The sequence below is a fragment of the Macaca fascicularis genome, chromosome 12 (assembly GCF_037993035.2).
Source record: "Macaca fascicularis isolate 582-1 chromosome 12, T2T-MFA8v1.1".
Lineage (NCBI taxonomy): Eukaryota > Metazoa > Chordata > Mammalia > Primates > Cercopithecidae > Macaca > Macaca fascicularis.
The window spans coordinates 97,460,787-97,482,056 of NC_088386.1; the positions used below are offsets into that span (position 1 = coordinate 97,460,787).

Sequence of the window (21,270 nt, forward strand, 5' to 3'; positions counted from 1 at the left end):
TGAAAAAAATATGAAAATAAAAATAATAAGAGAAAGGATAATTTAAAGATACCTGTGCTTGCTTTGGCAGCACATATACTAAAACTGAAACAATGCAGATTAGAATGGCCCTTGGACAAGCATGACATACAAATATTTAGTGAATCATTCATAGTTTTAGTTTCAATTTTGCCAAGTAAATAAATTCTGGAGATCTGTTTCACAACAATGTGAATATACTTAACGCTAAATACTAACACTGAACTGTACACTTAAAACAGTTAATATGGTAAGTTTTATGTATTTTTACCACACATACACACACACACACACACACACAAAATAAATGGCTGTAATATCTTAATCTAGGTGATGGTTATCTGGGTGCATACACACCTAAAAACTCATTAAACTGTACACTCTATACACCTTACTGAATGCATGTTATGACTCACAATATTTAAAGTGTATTTCATGTAAAATATATGTATGCAACTGGAAAAAAATCACTTGTTCTAGGATGAGATCACTGATTAATTTCACCTGGCTTGCCCCCTCTATTATTACCATCATCATTTTACAGATGAGATATACTCACTGAGCATTTTTAAAGTAAGCTTTTAAGTAAAAGATAATCTGTTTAAAATACAAATACCAGGTTCATATATGCCCAATTTCTGTTTGGCTTTGCAAACTATGGCTCAAGGATTTTTTTTTTTTTTTTTTTAGCTAGATCCAAAAAAATAAGAAAGAAAAAAATAAGGGTAGCATCATAGCATTTATTAAACTTTATTTTTATATCTGTAAGTGATGTCCCTCCAAAAGGATAAATCATAAGGGCATTATCCATTAGAAACAAAAGTTACATTCTCTAACACAGATCCTGTAGAAACAATACAATTTTAAATTTTGCGTTTCTTGTTTGTTTGTTTGTTTTGTTTTGTTTGTAAAATAAAACCAGAGTAAACCATATTATTGAGGGTCTTTTGGGGAGGGGGTAAAAAAGGAGGAGGAGAACAATGAGATCAGAGATCCTTGGCCTGACCCAACCCAGATCTCTCCCACGCAGAAGTCACTGAAAGCAATACAGTAATTTTTGACTTGCTCTTACCTTGAACTTCATGTCCACAAAGTAGTCAGTAATAATCTTGGCATTTTTCCGAGATTGTTTCATACACCTCATATTCGATGGCTTTATAAATATGACATAGGGCTTCAGTTCATGAGTTCGAACCACTTGAATATCCTACACAGAAAATTCAAATGCACACTTATTTTTTGTTTTTTTTGAGACATGGTCTTGCTCTGTCACCCAGACTGGAGTGCTGTGGTGCAATCACGGTTCACGGTAGCCTCAACTTCCCAGGCTCAAACAATCCACCCATCTCAGCCTCCCTAGTAGCTGGGACCAGAGGCACATGCCACCATGCCAGCTATTTTGTTTTGTTTTGTTTTGTTTTGTTTTTGAGACAGAATATCATTCTGTTGCCCAGGCTGGAGTGCAGTGGTGGGATCTCTGCTCACTGCAACCACCGCCTTCCCAGTTCAAGCAATTCTCGTGCCTCAGCCTCCCTAGTAGCTGGAATTACAGGCTTGTGCCACCACGCCCAGCTAATTTTTGTATTTTTAGTGGAGATGGGGTTTCGCCATGTTGGCCAGGCTGGTCTCGAATTACTAACCTCAGGTGATCTGCCTGCCTCAGCCTCCCAAAGTGCTAGGATTGCAGGCATGAGCCATCACGCCTAGCCCCAGCTAATTTTTTTTTATTTTTTATTTTTTGTAGTGACGGGGTTTCACTATGTTGCCCAGTGGGGTCTCAAACACCTGGCCTCAAGAAATCCTCCCATCTCAGCCTCCCAAAGTGCTGGGATTATAGGCATGAGCCACTGCACCTGACCTAAATGCACATTTAAAAACAGAAGTCCTAACTTTCTAGAGTCAACATGAAGCTTCTCAAAATTTCTAAGACCAGAAATTAGCAATTATTTTTAGAGTATCATCTCATGTGCCCCCAACTGCTCAATTCTTAAAAACAAATGAACATTTTAATAATTTGAAGATGGAGTTTTAGAATCAAAATTAAGGTCAAATCTTGACTCTTACTAGCTGTGACTAGCAATTGAAATCTTACTAGCTGAGCAACAGTCTATACATGAAAGAATCTCATTTACTGAGAGTAGGATTCTGTACATGATCTCATATGACAAAGACTCTCAAGATGGATCAGCTCTGTTTCACCTTCACTTCCCTTTCCTCTTGCTATTATCTCACATTGGATACTACTGCCATCTCTTTTCCTCTGATTCTCTAGCACACGAAGTGTATTTCTAATGACAAAGAAAACATGGCCGGGCACAGTAGCTCATGCCTATAATCCCAGCACTTTGGGAGGCCAAGGCAGGTGGATCACTTGAGCCCAGGAGTTCCATTGCCAGACCAGCCTGGCAAACATGGCAAAACCCTGTCTCTACTAAAAATACAAAAATTAGCCAGGTATGGTGGCTTGCACTTGTAGTCCCAGCTACTAGGGAGGCTGAGGTATGAGAATTACTTGAACCCAGAAAGCGGAGGTTGCAGTGAGCCGAGATCATGCCACTGCACTCTAGTCTGGATGACAGAGCAGACCTTGTCTCAAAAAACAAAACAAACACAGACACACACACACACACACACACACACACACACACACACACGAAGAAAATACAAAGATCACAAAAATTGGGCCTATGGATTGCATGTTCTTTATCTTACCTTAACTTGCTCACCCCTGCTCCATTCTACATGTGGTCTCAGGAAGGTAGCCACAGATATGACAACATAGAAACCTCACCTCCTTGTACAAAGCAACATCTTATTCACTCCACAAGAAGTGACCTTGATGCCTTTGTGATCAAGGTTAAAGCAAGAAAGATTCTTGCTTCTCTTTGCGACCACCCACTCAGTTCTGCTTTTCTGTATGAGAAGCAAGACTTCTTTCCCAACTAAAAGCAAAATGTTTTAAATTGACACATTAAGTAAGATCTTGGATATGAGAAATGGCCTTATTCTTAAAAGGCTAACAGAATAAATGTCTCAACTATAACCTACAGCATGTGCACAAAAAATGGATGATATGCATTCATTGTTTGGGGACATAAATATTCCACAAATATTCCATGGACCCACCTGAGGCTCTAAGTCCATGACGCAGATCTTTCTTTCATCAAGGACTGTTTGAACAGCATCCACACTAGTGCCATACAGGTGGCCTTTGTACTCACCATACTCCAGCATCCTGCAAGGGCAGGCCAAACAAAACAGAACGCTTTCTACAAAGAAAATATTATTAGTAGTAACATGAGGATAAACTGCACTAGAGTTGAATATAAATATGTGGACTTTATTAGCACAGAAAAAATGAATAGATATTCAAGAGGTGAACAAAATGAGCATATCTAGAGTTTATGTATTTCCTCAAATTCTCCAAGGTTTGCAAACTCCATTCTGCTCCCTTTCCAAAGCTAGTGAGTTGGTATGCTGATATACCAATGTACATTTCATGCTTGACTCCTCAGAAACAAAAGGAATTACCCAGGAGCTTTGGAAAATACATAAAAATAGGGAATCTATTTTGAATGTAAAACAACAAGAGGCAAGAATCAGCTTCTGAAGCTCCACTTTACCTGTGACTATATATGAGGCTTTCAAATGTTTCCTTGGACACATAGTGATACTCACGCCCATTCATTTCATAACTCTTTTTAGTACGAGTAGTGTCTATCAAAAAAAAAGGGAATGAAAGGTTTCGGTGTCTTCAAAATTATTTGATTACCAATATACATTTGAATAAAGATATCTAATCAAAATAAATAAATGAATATATAATCAATTAGATAAAATGCTAGAACTAAAAAGAAGAAGCCTGAATTGGTGATAAGTTCTTATATCAAAATCAGTTAGTCTATAAACCTTTATTGAGTGCGTATGGTGTGAAAAAGAATGCACTAGGTATTAAGCCAACATAAGAAAGACCTAAGGTAACACCTGTTATTACTTCAAAACAAGTGCTAGTGAATTATGTGTGAACCTTTAGATGCCTAAAGGCTCCCAGGTAGCAATACCAATAATATCTTACATTTGGATAGTACATTTCCCATTATCTCATTTCATCTTCCACACTCTTATCTTAGGTAAACTGTTACTATCTATATTTTACTCATAAGTAAAGCTTTTGGAGAAACTTGCTCACATTCATAAGACTGATGAAAAATGAAGTTGAAATTAGAACCTATGTGTTCTGACTCCTCCTAGATGAATGTTTTTTACAATAGGTGCTCAAATTTGAAATGGAGAAAGCCCATGACATTCTGCAATCTTGACCAGATGTATTAATACCCAAGTGAGTGGTGATTCGTTTTAGGGATCTCTAGGAGGGAAAGATTAGCTGTGTCTAGATTCAGTCTGATTCTTTGATATGGCCACTTTGATTACAGACTCTTCAACTTAAATAGTGACAGGTCATATAGAATATAGGAATTCATCAAATATCTAAAAGTTATTTGTTGTCTGCTCATTCATGTATTCAACTAGTGTGTACTGAGTGCCCACTATGTTCCAAGTATCATGTTAGGTTCTGAAAACACAAAGACGAGTAAGACAGTTTCAACTCTGCATCCTATATACTATAAAGCTAGTCCCTTAATCTACATTACCACCAGTTCCCTTATTTATACAGAATTTGTGTATTTGCATCTGACAAAGTTTAAGGATGAAATAGATCAACATCTGATGATATCAATACATGGAAATGATCAAGTAGGAGCTCGAAACCAGCCTTAAATTATCAAAGGAGTTACCAACCTTCAAGGGGGTCTAAAAGCAAATGTCATCTTGGGGTCATTTTTGTATTTTCCTTATTCAAGCCTCTCATCAGATCCTTAGAGTTCCTACAGTTACACCACATCTCCCACAGCTTCCTACTTAAAACAAAATTCTAGTGAAACTTTATAGCTCTCAGGTGATAGTGAATTACGTCAGTCTAAACCCAAGATGACTCCTTCTCCTTTGCTTCCATTGGACTAACATTCATATGGTAGGTTAAAGTCTGTGAATTGATGCATAACTTGAGGTATCCATTTTAAGCTTAAAACTTCCATTTAAAAAGCAAAATATGAGAGTATTTTCTCATTTTGAATGATTAAAATTCCACATTGACATTCTTAAAATTCTTCTATGTTCTGTGGGCATTTTATTTTTATTCAGACTATCAGAAAATGGTGATTTTGACCAGGGGCGGTGGCTCACGCCTGTAATCCCAGCACTTTGGGAGGCCAAGGCGGGTGGATCACCTGGGGTCAGGAGTACAAGACCAGCCTGGCCAACATGGTAAAACCGCATCTCTACTAAAAATACAAAAATTAGCTGGGCATGGTGACATGCACCTGTAATCCCAACTACTCAGGAGGCTGAGGCAGGAGAATCGCTTGAACCCAGGAGGTGAGGTTGCAGTGAGCTGAGATCATGGCACTCCAGCCTGGGCAACAGAGTGAGACTCCATCTCAAACAAAACAAACCAACCAAACAAACAAAAAACACACAGAAAAGGAAAACGGTGATTTCTTTGGTAGTTTTTGGTTTTGAGATTAATGCCCATTCCTGTACATGAAAGCAGTACTTCAGAAAGCACGGCCTATGGGATGCGATCATAAAGCAACTTCTTGGTCTCCCACGGCCCTTCTGTGAGGCAAGATCTTCCCCAGCCCCTGCATAAAATCCTAGCAGTTTCCTGGCTAGGCGCGGTGGCTCACGCCTGTAATTCCAGCACTCTGGGAGGCTGAGGTGGGCAGATCACTTGAGTTGCAGGAGTTCGAGAACAGACTGGCCAACATGGTGAAACCCCGTCTCTACAAAACTATAAAAATTAGCTGGGCATGGTGGCGGGTGCCTGTAATCTCAGCTACTTGGGAGGCTGAGGCAGGAGAATCGCTTGAACTCGTGGGGCAGAGGTTCCAGTGAGCCGAGATCGCGCCACTGCACTCCAGCCTGGATGACAGAGCGAGACTCCGTCTTAAAAAAAAAAAAAAAAAAAAACACAAAAAAAACAACTAGCAGTTTCCATGACTCTTTCACTCAGGTTTAATTTTAAAAGTCTATCATCACTCATGCCACAATTTCATTTTCATCAGCCAGTCTCAACTGACTAATTAAAATTCCATTCCCACATAATCATCAAAATTATAAACTTCACTTAGATTTTAGGCTGCTTCTCCACACATCTGGCTCAAATTTGCTACACCGGGGAAGCCTACGCTCAGAGAAGCCAGACAAGAGTATGAGTCACTTCTCTTTCCTTTCATTGTATTTCTACTGCTCCTGCTTCTCCCTCCCCTCGATAAATCTCACTTCCACTGGTTTAGAACTCTCTAAGGCTAGAGTGCGGGGAGGGAGAGGAAAGCAGGAAGGAAGGTTCTGGTTTGGCAAATACTGATTCTGGCTGCTATTGGCTTTCTTTAGATTTGGCAGATGCTTAAATCTGGCTCTTTCTCTCCTAAACCATATATTGGGTTATTGTGCAAACCCTATCACCACCACCACAAGGCCTCTCAAGCCCATTCCTATTCCAGTTCGTCATCTGTGATTCCTTCTAAAGCCAGATATATTTGGGAGTCCACTTTTGGCCTTTTTCTCCTCAGGCTTCCTCCTGGGCAGGAATCATATAACCCCGGGCTGACTTTTTTATACATTACCTGCCCAGATCTGCTCCTTGGGCAACATCACAAGTCTAGCTGTGATGGACCCTATGAGGACAGCTACTTCCCAAATTATAGCCATTGGCCACTTCCTGTAAGCTCTCCTCCTTTGGATTTTTCAGGTATAATTTGGACACCATTCTTCTGTGTCCCCCAAAGTTCAGGGGACACAAAGAAAGCTCTCTAAGTGGTCCCCCTAGGTTCCTCTGTCTTGCCTTGAGGGGAGGGGGGAGCAAGCACACCCGCACACTCTTCCCACACTCAGCGGGTCTGGAACACGCAGCACGGCTCTCTCCAATAAAAGCCTCCCTGAAACGCCCTCAGGAATCTCCCTCCCCAAGCCTTTTATACCCTCGAGATGTGTGAGGAGTTTAACTTGTTTTCACATTCCTCATTTAAAGATGTGCATCTTAGTGCCACAGTCAAAATTTTAACTTCCTTTTACACATATTAGAAACTATGCATTATTATACATTATTATAAACATGCATTATTAACTTTCTATTTTCTTGAAATCAGGATTTCTATCTCAAGTCTTGATCTTTTCTATTTTTACAATAAAACAGCTTTTCTTAGAGTGATTTTAAGGATGAATCTCAGTATGAAACAAATAATTTCTTCTGTTTTTAGAATTGCAGCTCTCAAATGTCTTAAAGCTTAAAAAAAAACCTCATATAACAACTCTAAATGGGTAAGAAATTCACACAACTCTACATAAAGTCTGGAAGATTGTGTTTTAGGAGTTGGTTTGGAGCTGGTAGTAGTGAAGGGGGAGTTTAGGAGAAACAGAGGAGTTATGAGTAAAAGAAAATAAGAAAACACTTTTTTTTTTTTTTGAGTCAGTCTCACTCTCTCGCCCAGCCTGGGGTGCAATGGCGCCATCTCGGCTCACTGCAACCTCTGCCTCCCAGGTTCAAGCAATTCTGTCTCAGCCTCCTGAGTAGCTGGGATTACAGGCATGCAGCACCACACCCAGCTAAATTTTGTATTTTAAGTAGAGATGGGGTTTCACCATGTTGGCCAGGCTGGTCTTGAACTCCTGACCTCAGAAGATTCACCCACTTCGGCCTCCCAAAGTGCTGTGATTACAGGAGTGAGCCACTCCACCCAGCCAGAAAACACTATTTCTAAAACAGTTGTGTATTGTATAATCATACTCATAAATTTATATAAAGTTGTATGTGCATATATCAATTTTTAGATAGTAAGTACTGGGTGTATGTTAGCTATTATTGCTAACTATTAGTTTGCCTGAAAGGCCATCCATGTTAAGAAATAGAAAAAAGCCCATTTAAAAGCCAGCAGCCTACATTCCAATAAACCAATTTTCCTTATTAAAATAAATATGGTTAGAAATACTTAAGAACTATCCCTGGTGTTGTATACTTTTACAACAAAGATGGAATGACATAGTTAAATGAGATGAGCAAAGAAAGTTTTACCAAAACACAAACCATTATGAAAGCAAAACTAAACATACGTGGCACAGCACTTTGAAAATGGCTGGGATTAAATTCAATAAGTTGTCTTCTGAGCTCATTTACTCCAACACCAGAGGGTCCTAAACATAAAAAGTCACACACAGAAATTATCAGATGTGGATAAATATAATTATGCGATGGAATAATCATTTTAGTCCTTCTATTGAAGAAACTTGAGAGCAAATATTTTTAGGGAAATTATGTAACTTCCTTTCTCATAAATTGGAAGAACCCCAGAAAACTTTTGGGAATTTTTCTAGTGACCCATGGAATAATCCACATTGCTTCAACATTCAGGAATGAGGTAAGGAATCGCAGGAACCTGACCCCCAGCAAACTCTATCTAATGTTGAATGCCATGAGAATTAGCTGGTCTCATTTTAGAGAATCACAGAGCTCTGCCTTTCCTTTTCAAATGAAGTTTTTATCAAGTCACAACCAGAAACCAGCCTCGACAATTACAGGTTCTGTGACTTACAGAATTCAGGGGTACATTCCTGACAGGTGATTGAGTAAGCACCCCCATGTCCAGCTGGAGGCAGGGCTGCCTTCGTGGGTATAGAACCTGTGCAGTTACACAGGGCCCATGCTTAGAAGGATACTGTGCTTGGATGAATTATCTGCTATTGTATCTTGAAATCCTTGATAATGTTTTAACCAGGGGCCCTTGCATTTGCATTTTACAATGGGGCCTGCATATGATATTGCTGGTCCCAGCCGTAAGGCACATCTTTCTGCTCTACAGGGACCTGCCTTGCTCATGGAGCTAAACACGCAGACAGGAAGGCAGTAGGATACAAGTTGCTACTGCTACAGGGGCCAGCTTTGCAAAAGTCATGGGCACAAAAGCAGGTCACTCCTGCACTATATTTGCCATGATCTTTATAAAGCACCAAAGATACAGTCCAGAAGATGTTACTTTTCTAAATGAGGTAATTACAAATTTCTTAGGAGAATGGACTTGAAGAATTTAACACATTTCTCAGGGAAATGGACGTTAAGAACTTATTTTCATGATACAGGTTAATGATCTGCCTGGGGAAACACTCATCTATGTTTACAGAACAATTCTAAGCAGGCCAAAAAAAAAAAATCTCAGTCATAACGACATCATAATACTTGTTATATAACAAGTAGCTATATAGTTCATGGACACCATGGCATACCACATTCACTTGTAGATTTTTTATAAAGCTTGATACAATAAAATGTTACTTATAAACTCACAGTACAATGGTTTTATTTTGTTTTTTAAAAAAGGTATTTGTATGGGGGTCTATAAAGAGTTCTACTTTTACCATCATTCCCAATATGAGACACCTGAATCTAGAAGGAAAACTCCTCAAGGAGGAGGAGAGAGAGTGCATGCTGGGACATACCCATGAGCACTATGAGGCGGTACTTGTCTGAAGGGCGTCGCTGGTACCTCACCACCTCCTCGTAAGGGGCACCCACTGCACTGTAGCAGCTGCCGGTGCAGCACACACTGGCATGCAGCGGGCTGAGGTGAGACTTCCTGCGACACAGGCGCATGCTGCGGCGGAAGCCAGCTAGGGAGGGGAAGTGCACAGAACATAAGAACCAGACAGAAGAGATCACTTGTAGCCTCACGCCTGATGAAATATGTAGCAACCATGATCCTAAAGTGTTCGTTAATATAGTCACGTCTGTCTGAAGTTAGAAGACAGGAAGTCATATGAGGGAAACATATGAAAATGCCCCCTGCGCTAGCCCATCTCGCACCTGCTCTGGACCAGGCATTGTCCTGGGTGCTGGGGAGAGAGGGCTCAACTAATCCAAGGCCACTTTCTCATGAAATCTGCATTTTGTAGAAGAGGAGAGACAAAAAGTAGAGGAAAAAAAATAAGTACTTAGAAGACGAAGTAGATAGAGACTGATGGGGGTGCTTTTTTAGATAGGCAGTAAGGTTAGAGTATCTCTGAAAGGTTGGCATTGAGCAGACATCTGGAGGAAGGCAGGGAGCCAGATCAGGAAGCCTCTGAGGAGACAGGCAAGCCAGGTCAAGGGAACTGCAAGTGCAGTGGTGCAGAGAAACGAACTGTGCTTGGAGCATTTGAGGAACAGCAAGGAAACCTGTGTAGCTGCAGGGCAGTAAGCAACAGGGAGTATGAAACAGGGTAGGGGGAAGTGGCTGGAGCCAGATCACATAGGGCCTCTGAAAAGTGTTGGATTGTTTTGGAAGTGTGACGGGAAGCTGTTGGCGGTGGCATGATTGGATTCATGTTTCTGAAAGACTCCTCTGGTTGGTGTAAACGTAGAGAGAGCAAGTGTGGCCTCAGGGGAGAGCAGTTAGGAAGCTACTGCAGTGGTCTGAATGAGGGATGAGGGTGGCTTGGGCCAGGGCAGAAACAGTGGAGCAGGCTCATTTTTCACATTTTTCAGGTGGTTTCACTAAGACACAGACAGATTAGGTGGTTGCTTAGGACTGTGTGGTCAGTGCAAAGTTGGACACATGGATCATGATTTCTAAGCTCCTAGATTCCTGCTTCATCTGCCTTGTGAATCATGGGACTTTCTGGTATCTTCAGAGCTGTTTGCAGGTCTTCTCAGTAGACAGTTAGCAACTCTATGTGTACATATAAATACACATGCACACTTCAATCTATATTTGTATGTCTATATATTGAAAACCATGAGTTCACACCAGTACCTACAATGTCAATCCAACACTAGAGGATTCATTCTAGACTTCCCCTTTCCATGTTTATAACTCCCTTCTCTAACAGTGAGAACCCTGGTCCTTGTTGTCCTCAATACATTTGCTTATCATATCAATCAAGAGCACTTAAGTGTGCAAGATAGGGGACAGACAATGTCAGTCGCCTCGCAGAAAGTGTCAGAGCCCAAGCTGGATGAGGCGGGCATCTTTGTAAAGCCTGTTGGGCATCAGAGGCCAAGTGATGGCAGCGGACCTCTTGATTTTACTCCGGCTCTGACAACCTGCACCAGGCTACCATTGTCCCCTGCACAGATGCCTTCTTTACCCTGCTCATGCTCCTTACTCTCCACCTTTGTGTAGCTGCGTACTCTGCTCAGCTCTACCTGACAGCTTTTAGGCTGAATGATTCTGAAAGCAATACAGAAAGGTGGCCCCTTGTTTTCATTTTTTGTTTTTTGTTTTGTTTTGTTTTTTCACACTCCCCTGATGATTCCAAAATGCATCCAGCTTGGGAACCAACCTTCTAGTTTAGAGACCCTCCAGCTCTGCTAGTCTTCCCCTGCCTCCCTATAGAAGGAAGCCCAGAGCGGTTCTAGATGAGTGGTACCTGGTCCTACAAAAAGCTCTGCCCAGGTGACAGACTATAGAAATGTGGCCATAAGAAGTAAGTTTAAAAGTCAGAGACTTTGTCTCTTTGGTGTAAGATAAATAGGTTATGAAACAGTCTGAAAGAAAACAAAAAGATTTGTGTTTGGTGAGTAATTAACAGATACCCAGTGGAAATTAGATGAATAACAATGAATAATTAACAGATCAGAATATTGACAAGAATAAAGGACAGAAAGAAAAGGAAACTAGAACGAGGAACAGGTTTGGAAATGTCCATCAGCAAAAGAAGCTTTCAAAACAGTGTCAGGCTTGGAAACGTAATTTAACAAGAGACAGAGACCCACCTCATATTATCACCTACCTATAAAGAACTTCTGACCATAGCCAACAAATTCCTCCTTGTCTACAGAGAACAGCAGGAGCAGAATATGTGAGAGTAAGAAGTTTATTTAGAACAAATTCACGAAGTTATCTTCAACTTTTCAAGTGACTACCTTAGTAGATGGCAGCAGAGTTGAATTTATCCTTGAGTGGCTCATTGAATGTTCTAAGCATTTTTCATCCTGTTATTCACACACAACAAACTACAGAGATGCAGTTCACAGAATTTGAGCATTATACTGAATGTATTCTGTCTAGTATGGTTAAAGCCAAAACCAGTTTATTAATTTTTTAAGATAAGTTTCCTTAGGATATGTTTAAAAATACATACCCAGTTTTAATGTTTTTACTGTGATTCAATATCTTATAACTTTAAACAAGCTTAAAGTGGCTCTTTGTTCTATTTATTTATTTATTTATTTATTTATTTTCCGCTCTTGTTGCTCAGTCTGGAGTACAATGGTGCTCTCTCAGCTCACTGCAACCTCCATCTCCCAGGTTCAAGCAATTCTCCTGCCTCAGCCTCCTGAGAAGCTGGGATTACAGGCATGCACCACCATGCCTGGCTAATTTTTGTATTTTTAGATGTATTTTGTATTTGTAGATGTATTTTTAGATAAGAGATGGCGTTTCACCATGTTGGTCAGGCTAGTCTCAAACTTCTGATCTCAGGTGATGCACCTACCTTGGCCTCCCGAGTGCTGGGATTACAGGCGTGAGCCTTGTTCTTGACCATACTGTTTATAACATTATTTTTTTCTGCAGCTCCTAAAATTAATCTCTTTGCTAGATACGGGTTTTTACTTTCTCCCTCTTAAAAGGGTTCATTCTATATAAAATAAGATTTGCTCTATGGCTGCCAAATGTTTCTGATTGGCCAGGACTCTGAGAGACAAAATGAGGAAAACTGCGTCCAGTGCCTCTGAGGCATCTAGAGATAGTTCAAACTCCTGTTTCTCCTTCCACTGAGACCTCAGAAAAACACTCCAGAAAAAAAGTTATAAGAATATTATTTTCAAATTACTTTTTACTTAAGTTCCTTCTCATTTTTACAGCTCTGCTCTAATCATTTAAGTAATATATGACCAAGTGCGGTGGCTCACGCCTGTAATCCCAGCACTCGGAGGCCGAGGCGGGCAGATCACTTGAGGTCAGGAGTTCGAGACCAGCCCACCCAACATGGTGAAACCCCGCCTTTACTAAAAATACAAAAAGTTAGCCAGGCGTGGTGGCTTGTGCCTGTAGTCCCAGCTACTTTGGAGGCTGAGGCAGGAGAATCACTTGAACTTGGGAGTTGGAGGTTGCAGTAGGCTGAGATCACACCACTGCACTCCAGCCTGGGCAACAGAGAGAGACTTTGTCTCAAATATAAACATATATATAAAATATAAAGAGCATTTGTTAAGACAATGAACTGACATATGCAACCTTTTTTCTTAACCTTTTTTTTTTTTTTAAAGTGTTTTAAAATACAAAGAAAGAAAACACACCAATATCAATTCCATCTTCTGGTAAGTATGTACATTTTCTCACTTAGCTATGTCAATAAGTTTAAAAAGAAATGTTTTCTTGGGGATATATTCATAAAGCTTAATTATTTTTATTGTTCTTTTAAATGTTATCTATGAAACTGAATATTTAATCATTGATTTCACCCACAAAATGTCATATCCTTGGAGAACCTCATAAACTTAGTTTGGAAGTGTGTTTCCTGGGGAAAAAATGTAAATATGAGGGGGAAACCATAAACAACAACAAAACAAATACCGTATCTTCATCTTAAACATTATCTGGGCAAGTATTCATTTTGAGGCACTGAAAGATCTTAAACATAGTTCTATTTGGTGTATCTAGGAAATAAAAACAATTACCTTCTGAAAGTTCCTCTGGAGATTTGGGTAGGTGCAGAAACAGACATGAAAAGTTAAGCCTTTAAGAAGATCGTGTTAGTCATCAAACCAGACAAATGACATAAGCAAGACATTCAGGTCACCACTAGCAAAAGGTAAGTCGGGTAAGGCCTGGCAAGGCAAATGATGACCACATGATTGGGCCTGAGAAACTGGTTTGCCCTGACTGCACTGCTTGGGACAGTACCTTTTTCTGAAAGTTGCCTATCAAGACTTTCCCTGAAGGCTTTTTAACCCAGGAAGACTCTACTTGGTTGGCACAAAATGGAGCTTGAAAGGGAGAACTTAAAGGAAAGTAACAGGTTTGAGCCTTCTCTCTCCTCTCTCCCCGAGGCAGTACTGCAGCAGCTCTGTAAAGGAGAGGAAGTGGTAGAAATGGCACTGGCGCTGGGGCTGGTGCTGCAGCAGCCTCTGGCCCGAGCAAGCGTCCTCATTCCTTCCCCTTCCTAGGTCTCACACACTTCCATCCCCAGCTGCCCCTTGAAGACAGAGGAAACTGAATATGAAGCAAACTGTTTTGTTTTCTAGACATCACAAAATAGCCATATTCTGTTTTTTGGTTTGTTTGTTTTGAGATGGAGTCTCCTCTGTCACCCAGGCTGGAGTGCAAATGGCGCTATCTCGGCTCACTGCAACCTCTCTCTCCCGGGTTCAAGTGATTCTCTCACTTCAACCTCCTAACTGGCTGGAATTATAGGCATGAACCACCACGCCTGGCTAATTTTTGTATTTTTAGTAGAGACGAGGTTTCACCATGTTGGCCAGGTTGGTCTGGAACTCCTGACCTCAAGTGATCCACCCGCCTAGGCCTCCCAAAGTGCTGGGATTAGAGGCATGAGCCACCATGTCCAGCCTTTTTTTTTTTTTTTTTTTTTGGCACTTCTGATTAAATAAACTACACCATCACCTCGTCACCTCCTGGGGAAATTCAAGGAAGTCATACTATACTTTATTCAGACTACAGACCGAAACTGAAGAAACTTAACTGCTCAAGAAGCAGTCTAAGTAGCAAAATTAAGCATCACGGAATGAATGCCAACGGTTCTATGCTTAGAAAATATGCCAGCTGGGTGATCAACAGCAATGCGGGGGTAGTGGTTCTCGACAGATAGCACTGACGTGGAGGGCTCAGGGCAGAAGTATAAGGGGCGCTGAGTCACAGGACTGCTCGTGAGGGTGTTCCAGGTACTGCCGGGGTAGGAGGGGCTCTCAAAAAGTCCCAGGATTCAAATGTTCTTGTAGCAGATGAAGAGCTCCCGGCTGGACGGATGGAGCCAGTAGAAGCCACCTCCTCCCCCGCTCAGTTCTTTACATCCCCGAGCGCAGCTGGGCGAAGGAAGTGCCCCCGCATTGCTGTTGATCACCACACTCGCATCTGTAGATAACAGCTCTCCAGCCTGAGCTTTCCGCGTCAGCAAGGACGAATCGTTTTTTGCTGCAGAGAATAAAAGGACCACGTGCAATACTTAATGCTATATGATCTCTATCCCTCTTCCCAGGTGGAGCTCGCTGTTTTGACAGCCCTTGGCCCCTGCTGTCTGTAGAATAAATGCTGTGGCTTCTAAAAAAAAAAAAAAAAAAAAAAAGAAAATATGCCAGCTGGGTGCTAACTGTTCCTTAATTGAGCTCCTAAGAAAGCTGGGTTCAGAACGAATCAATGCTCGAGAGTTCTCTCTTTTCCAGCTGAGAGGAGTCCACAAGGGGCGCTCTAGAGTAGGCAACTCCCTCTGCAGTGCTGTTCACGAGGAACTGGCTGCTGACTCCCGCAAGGAACAGGATTTCACAATAATAACACCTGCTAACACTTGTGCAGCACTTCCTGTGTGCCAGGCACTGTTCTAAGCACTTTATTCATATAAATTATTGTTCCCATTTTAGAGGTGAGGAACCTGAAGGGCAGAGAGGTTAACAGCCAGAGAACCTGCAGTTAGTGAGTAATGAACCCAGGGTTCAAACTGGCAGATCTGGCTGGAGTCTGTGGTCTCACCCATTGCCTCTCCTTCCACAGACCCACAAACACTCCCCGGCCTCAACCACAGCCTTCGCATGTGGAGTGTTCTCCAGTGGAATAGAACAAAGAAGGATGAGAATAAGCTAGAGAAATGAAAAACTAAGCCAATCCCAAACACTGGGCAAGGATAAATAATCAATTAAATTATTTCTAACAGGCCAACCATCTAATGGAAAATAGGACATTTTGAAACAACATAAATGTAAATAATTTAGAAAAGTGGTTCACAACTCATCTGTCTCAATGCTTTTTTTAAAATAACTAATATTCGTAGCAATCTCTCTACTTTTATGAAAGGAAACTCATAGATGGCATAATCTACCATACATGTAATTTAAAAAATCAATACAATGCTCCAGCTGTAACATAAAAAAACATTTTAAAGGAAGTAATTTATATTTTTAAAAATATATATGTATTTTAAAAGTATATACATACGAGGCAGGCGGATCACTTGAGGCCAGGAGTTCAAGACTAGCCTGAGCAACATGGAAACCCGTCTCTACTAAAAATACAAAAATTAGCTGGGTGTGATGGTACACACCTGTAATCCCAGCTACTCAGGAGGCTGAGGCATGAGAATCACTTGAGCCTGGCGGGTGGAGATTGCAGTGAGCCCAGATCACACCACTGGACTCCAGCCTGGGTGACAGAGTGAGACTCTGTCTCAAAAAAATTTTTTTTAAAGTATACATATCAAAATATAAATCCTCGGGCATAACATCTTTGGAAGACCTAAGAAACTACTAGATGCTTATATTAATATTTACTTATAACAAAGAAGCATGGATTCAAGAGAATTTAAGAAATCAGAAAATATTCCTTATATGAAGTACAGAAAAATAGAAAAGAAACAGGTGGACACCAGAATAAAAAGTGTTTTGGTAAGTAATAAAAGGCTAGATTTATTTGTATGTGATAAGAGAAAGAAGGAAATTGCCTTAATTGAGGTAAAGATAATATGCCAAAGCAATTAGAGACCAATGAAATGGAGAAAATGAGGAAAAATAATATGCCTGGAATTGGGTGGGTCATGTTAACATGCCCTAGCAGGTTTGGAGTTTAAAGATAAAATTCTGTGGGGCCTATTTTGTTTTTAATGATTTCAACATTATTTTGAGGGACAGACACTTGATACTTACCGTATGTCATCAATAATAACAAATAATGTATTAAAGAAAATTAATTCAGTATAGATATACTTTCCAGTTTATTTACTAGCAATATCGAGTAGACAGGATACGTGGAATAAATCATTCAATAATTGCAAGGCAATGTCTGCATTCTGTTTGAATGTCTCTCTCCATAATGACTGTCTTCTAAATCACTGTGTTTCTCATGCTAAATCTTATGAAAACTTTTTGTGTGTTGAAAAATGACCCTTTTATATTTGTAACAAGTTTTGTCCAGCAGGACATTCAGAAGATATATGGGTCAAGAGACACCAGTTAAAGGCCAGGAGTATCCCCCAATCAATGTGACAATAAAAAAATGCTCCCAAAGAGTTCCAAAATGCTGCATCAGGGACAGTACTAGCCCTGTGAGAATTACTGGTTAAGGTAAAATCTACATTTCACAACAGCACTGTTGCTGTATTTTTTAAAATACATTTTACTGGGACCAGGTGTGGTGGCTCACTTTGGGAGGTCAAGGTGGGAAAACCACTCGTGGCCTGGAGTTGGAGACAAGCCTGGGCAACACAGTGAGACCTATATCTACAAAAAAATTGAAAAATTAGCCATGCATGGTGGCATGGGACTGTAGTCCCAGCTACTTGGGAGGCTAAAGTGGGAGGGTCACCTGAGCCAAGGAAGTGAAGGCTGCAGCGAGCTATGATCATACCACTTGCACCTCAGCTTGGGCAACAGACTGAGACCCTGTCTCAAAACAAATAAATAAATTAGCCAGGTGTGATGGCATATGCCTGTAGTTCCAGCTATTTGGAAGGCTGAGGTGGGAGGATCGCTTGACCTCAGGAATTCGAGGCTGCAGTGAGCCATGATCACACTGCTGCACTCCAACCTGAGTGACAGATTTTTTCTCAAAAATATTAAAAATTAAAATTAAAAATAAATTTTAAAATGTATATTTGAGATTGACAACATGATGTGGGATACATATAGTTACTTTTTAATTTTTTTTACTGTTGATATATTTAAACAATTATTATAACCCTAAATATGTGTATAAATTGCATCAAAATTTGGAATATACATTTAAAAATCAGTACCAAATACTCATTTTTTTAACTCACCAGATTCAAATGTTTCTTCATCTATGATTTTCCATGGAGGCAAAAATAAAAAATGTTATTACATGACCATCTACACTGAGTCTATATTTTAAGTCTAATTCTCTGGCCCCCTACTTCTGCCCATACACCACCTTTTAAGTTTTTTTCCTAAATCAAGGTCAAATTGATGGTGTCTCTATGGCATATATCAACTTTAAATGAAAGACATGGTATTCGGCAGCTGAGCCATGATGACAGTCAGGGGTGCAGCAGGAGCTCAAAATAAATAAAATAATAGAGGATAAATAAAATAAAATGTGAAAAGCTCAGAGGGAAGGGGAAAGTGGAACGTCAGGGAAACCCGTAGAGATAGTTAGCTACTGCTCAGCTTTGCTGCAGATGGCTTGCTGATGTAGGAGGGGTGCACCCTGCTTGAAGAGTTGGAGACCCACAAATGGGGGTGATGGTGAGGAGAGTGAGCATATGAACGACTTGATTACGTTGGCTTGATCGGGTGGCTGAGAAGGATGTGAGATAAACCAACTTCCTCATTAGTTAAAACAACTCTTGTTAGCATTTTAAAGAAAGATTAAGGATTAAGAAACATACATGGAGGGCAATTTGAAATATATGGCAACATTGCCAATGGATGCATCCTTGGATCAGGCAATGCTGCATCTAAGGTATTCTCATGCATGTAAAATGATATATGTATAAAGCAATTCATTATAGCACTGTTTATAATAGAAACAAATGGACATAACACAAATGCCTACAAATAAGTGATTGTATCAGTATGCAATAACCAATAAGCTGTTAAAAAAAATAAAGACAAGGCTCTTTATGTGCTAAGATAGAGTCACCTCCAAGATTTAGAATGTTAAGTTAGAAAAGCCAGGAACAGAACAGTGTGCATTTCATGCTATCAAAGGGTATGTGCATGTAGATTTAGAAAAAAAGACGGGGGTGATGAAGTGGGGAGGAGAAATATACACATCATTGCTTTTTTTTTTTTTTTTGCTTTTTTTTTTTTTTTTTTTTGACATGGAGTCTCGCTCTGTCACCCAGACTGGAGTGCAGTGGCACGATCTCTGCTCACTACAAGCTCCGCCTCCTGGGTTCACACCATTCTCCTGCCTCAGCCTCCTGAGTAGCTGGGACTACAGGTGCCCGCCACCATGCCCAACTAATTTTTTTTGTATATTTTTTAGTAGAGACAGGGTTTCACCGTGTTAGCCAGGATGGTCTCAATCTCCTGACCTCGTGATCCACCCACCTCGGCGTCCCAAAGTGCTGGAATTACAGGCATGAGCCACCATGCCCGACCACATCATTGCTTTTTGGGCACAGAATATGTGTGGGGTGATACTGAAGAAACTATTAACATTTATTGCCCCAAGAAAGAAAAATGAGTAGGAGAACATGGAAAGGGAGGAACTTCTTACTGAATATATCTTTGTAGTTATTAAATTTTGAACTATGTGAATTATTACCTAATAAAATATAATGAAAATTGTAGAAAGGAAATGAATATTACTGCAAGTTTTAAAAAAAAGTATACTTGGTAAAATAAACATAATGTCAGCAGTATTCTGCAGTTGTTCTGGAAAATATATGTGAATCATTGAAATGCCCACTGTTTCAAAATTTTATATTGTTCTTTCACTTCTAAGAACTAGACTAGCCTATAAAGCAAAGACAGATTCACCTATCAGACTAAGGTTCTCCAACTGGTCTCCTAACAAAATCCTAGTGATTCTTAAGCCGGTCTTATTTCTGCCACTAAATTTGAAAAATCTTTTCCCAATTTACAAAAAAATTAAAGAATAGAAATGTAAAAAACTTTCATGCATGGCTTCTCATTTTGGAACCTACTACTATTTATCTATACTAGAATCCACCAGAAGATGGCATCAAACTTAATAATAAAATATATATTGCTCTTTAAAAATTTGATACTGCAATATTTTATGTTATTTCACAAAGAGCAGAGGTTTCCAAGTGTTCTACCATCTGATATGCTGAGTGTTACTAAGTGTTGCTGAGATCATTTACAAAGCGCTGCTTTCTAGAACATTTTCTAGTAGATCAATGGGAACCTGGAGACATTACCACAGCTTCTCCTTCCAACGGCCAGAACTACAGAAGAAAGATGGGGGTGGAGGGTCATTTTACGCATTTCTCCCAGAGGAAAGGCCCATGGCCCCTTTGGACACCTCTGCTTCAGATAATCTATAATTGACATGCTTCATATTTCTTCTAACAGCAAAGCAATCAAGAGAAAATGTTACCTGCTTCCACACATTTCTCATCAATCTTCATGTCATCTTCTATAAAAGAGTACAGAAAGGGAGAAACAGAATTTAAAATGTGTCTGCATTAAAAACAAAATTCCATGGCCAGGCATGGTGGCTCACGCCTGTAATCCCAGCACTTTGGGAGGCCAAGGCGGGTGGATCACCTGAGGTCAGGAGTTCGAGACCAGCCTGACCAACATGGTAAACCCTGTCTCTACTAAAAATATAAAAATTAGTCGGGTGTGGTAGCGCACACCTATAATCCCAGCTACTTGGGAGGCTGAGGCAGGAGAATCATTTGAACCCAGGAGGCGGAGGTTGCAGTGAGTCGAGATAACGCCATTGCACTCCAGCCTGGGCAAAAAGAGCAAAACTCTGTCTAAAAAATAAATAAACAAATAAATAAAAATTAAAAATTCCCTACGTATGTCAATAAAACTCATAAAATAAAAATAAAAAACTATGCATGTCAATAAAACTCCATCCACCTTATGATAAATTTACTTTTAGAGCTATTGCTTACTTGGAGAGATAAAAAGGGCTCTCCTGTATTAAATGAAAATGTATGATGTGGGAGGCTATATAATATAAAAATGGTGAAAAATTAAAAACCATAGGCTTTTGAATGCTGCACAAATTAGTTGATCTCTAAGCCACTGTTATCCATCTGCAAATGGGGAGAGTAATAGTACCTACCATATAGGCTAGGATTGAGAAAATGCATTAAAAGCTCAGGCATATACTAAGTACTCAATAAATGTGAATTCTCTTTACCTTTAGCTGAAGTATATATAAAAGAATAAAGGAATATAACTTTAAAAACTACTTATCCTAATTCTCAAAACTCTCTACAGCACGATCTAAACCCAGCTTGGAAGGTTGTCGTCCGCTTCTTTCCTTCACGCATTTTACACTACCATTAGAGTGGACATCATGGCCTTTGCTACCCTGTTCCCTGTGC

The 21,270-nt window shown here is 40.1% G+C and overlaps 1 protein-coding gene, 1 long non-coding RNA gene and 1 other non-coding gene across 6 annotated transcripts in view; 1 reads left to right on the forward strand and 2 right to left on the reverse strand.

Moving 5' to 3' along the window:
- Positions 1 to 21,270, reverse strand: part of MPP4 (MAGUK p55 scaffold protein 4) — a 58,404-nt gene that overhangs the window by 1,785 nt on the left and 35,349 nt on the right. For 3 of the 4 annotated variants that reach the window (XM_045367463.3, XM_045367467.3, XM_074009756.1), the window contains 9 exons: positions 20,304 to 20,342; positions 18,034 to 18,054; positions 13,730 to 13,744; positions 11,839 to 11,880; positions 9,568 to 9,738; positions 8,188 to 8,268; positions 3,642 to 3,735; positions 3,145 to 3,253; positions 1,091 to 1,225 (listed from right to left, as the gene is read on the reverse strand). In XM_045367463.3, the coding sequence (XP_045223398.2) occupies positions 1,091 to 1,225; positions 3,145 to 3,253; positions 3,642 to 3,735; positions 8,188 to 8,268; positions 9,568 to 9,738; positions 11,839 to 11,880; positions 13,730 to 13,744; positions 18,034 to 18,054; positions 20,304 to 20,342 (707 nt within the window). Of the gene's footprint in view, positions 1 to 1,090; positions 1,226 to 3,144; positions 3,254 to 3,641; positions 3,736 to 8,187; positions 8,269 to 9,567; positions 9,739 to 11,838; positions 11,881 to 13,729; positions 13,745 to 17,906; positions 18,055 to 20,303; positions 20,343 to 21,270 lie in introns of those variants that run through there. The other variant, XM_074009757.1, reaches the window with a different exon arrangement.
- LOC135966686 (U6 spliceosomal RNA) lies at positions 55 to 159 on the forward strand. Its single transcript, XR_010580231.1, has one exon. It is a non-coding gene; the product is annotated as a U6 spliceosomal RNA (small nuclear RNA).
- Positions 12,138 to 13,266, reverse strand: LOC141408210 (uncharacterized). The gene is made up of 2 exons (XR_012421375.1): positions 13,146 to 13,266; positions 12,138 to 12,371 (listed from the first exon to the last, which is right to left on the reverse strand). It is a non-coding gene; the product is annotated as an uncharacterized lncRNA (long non-coding RNA).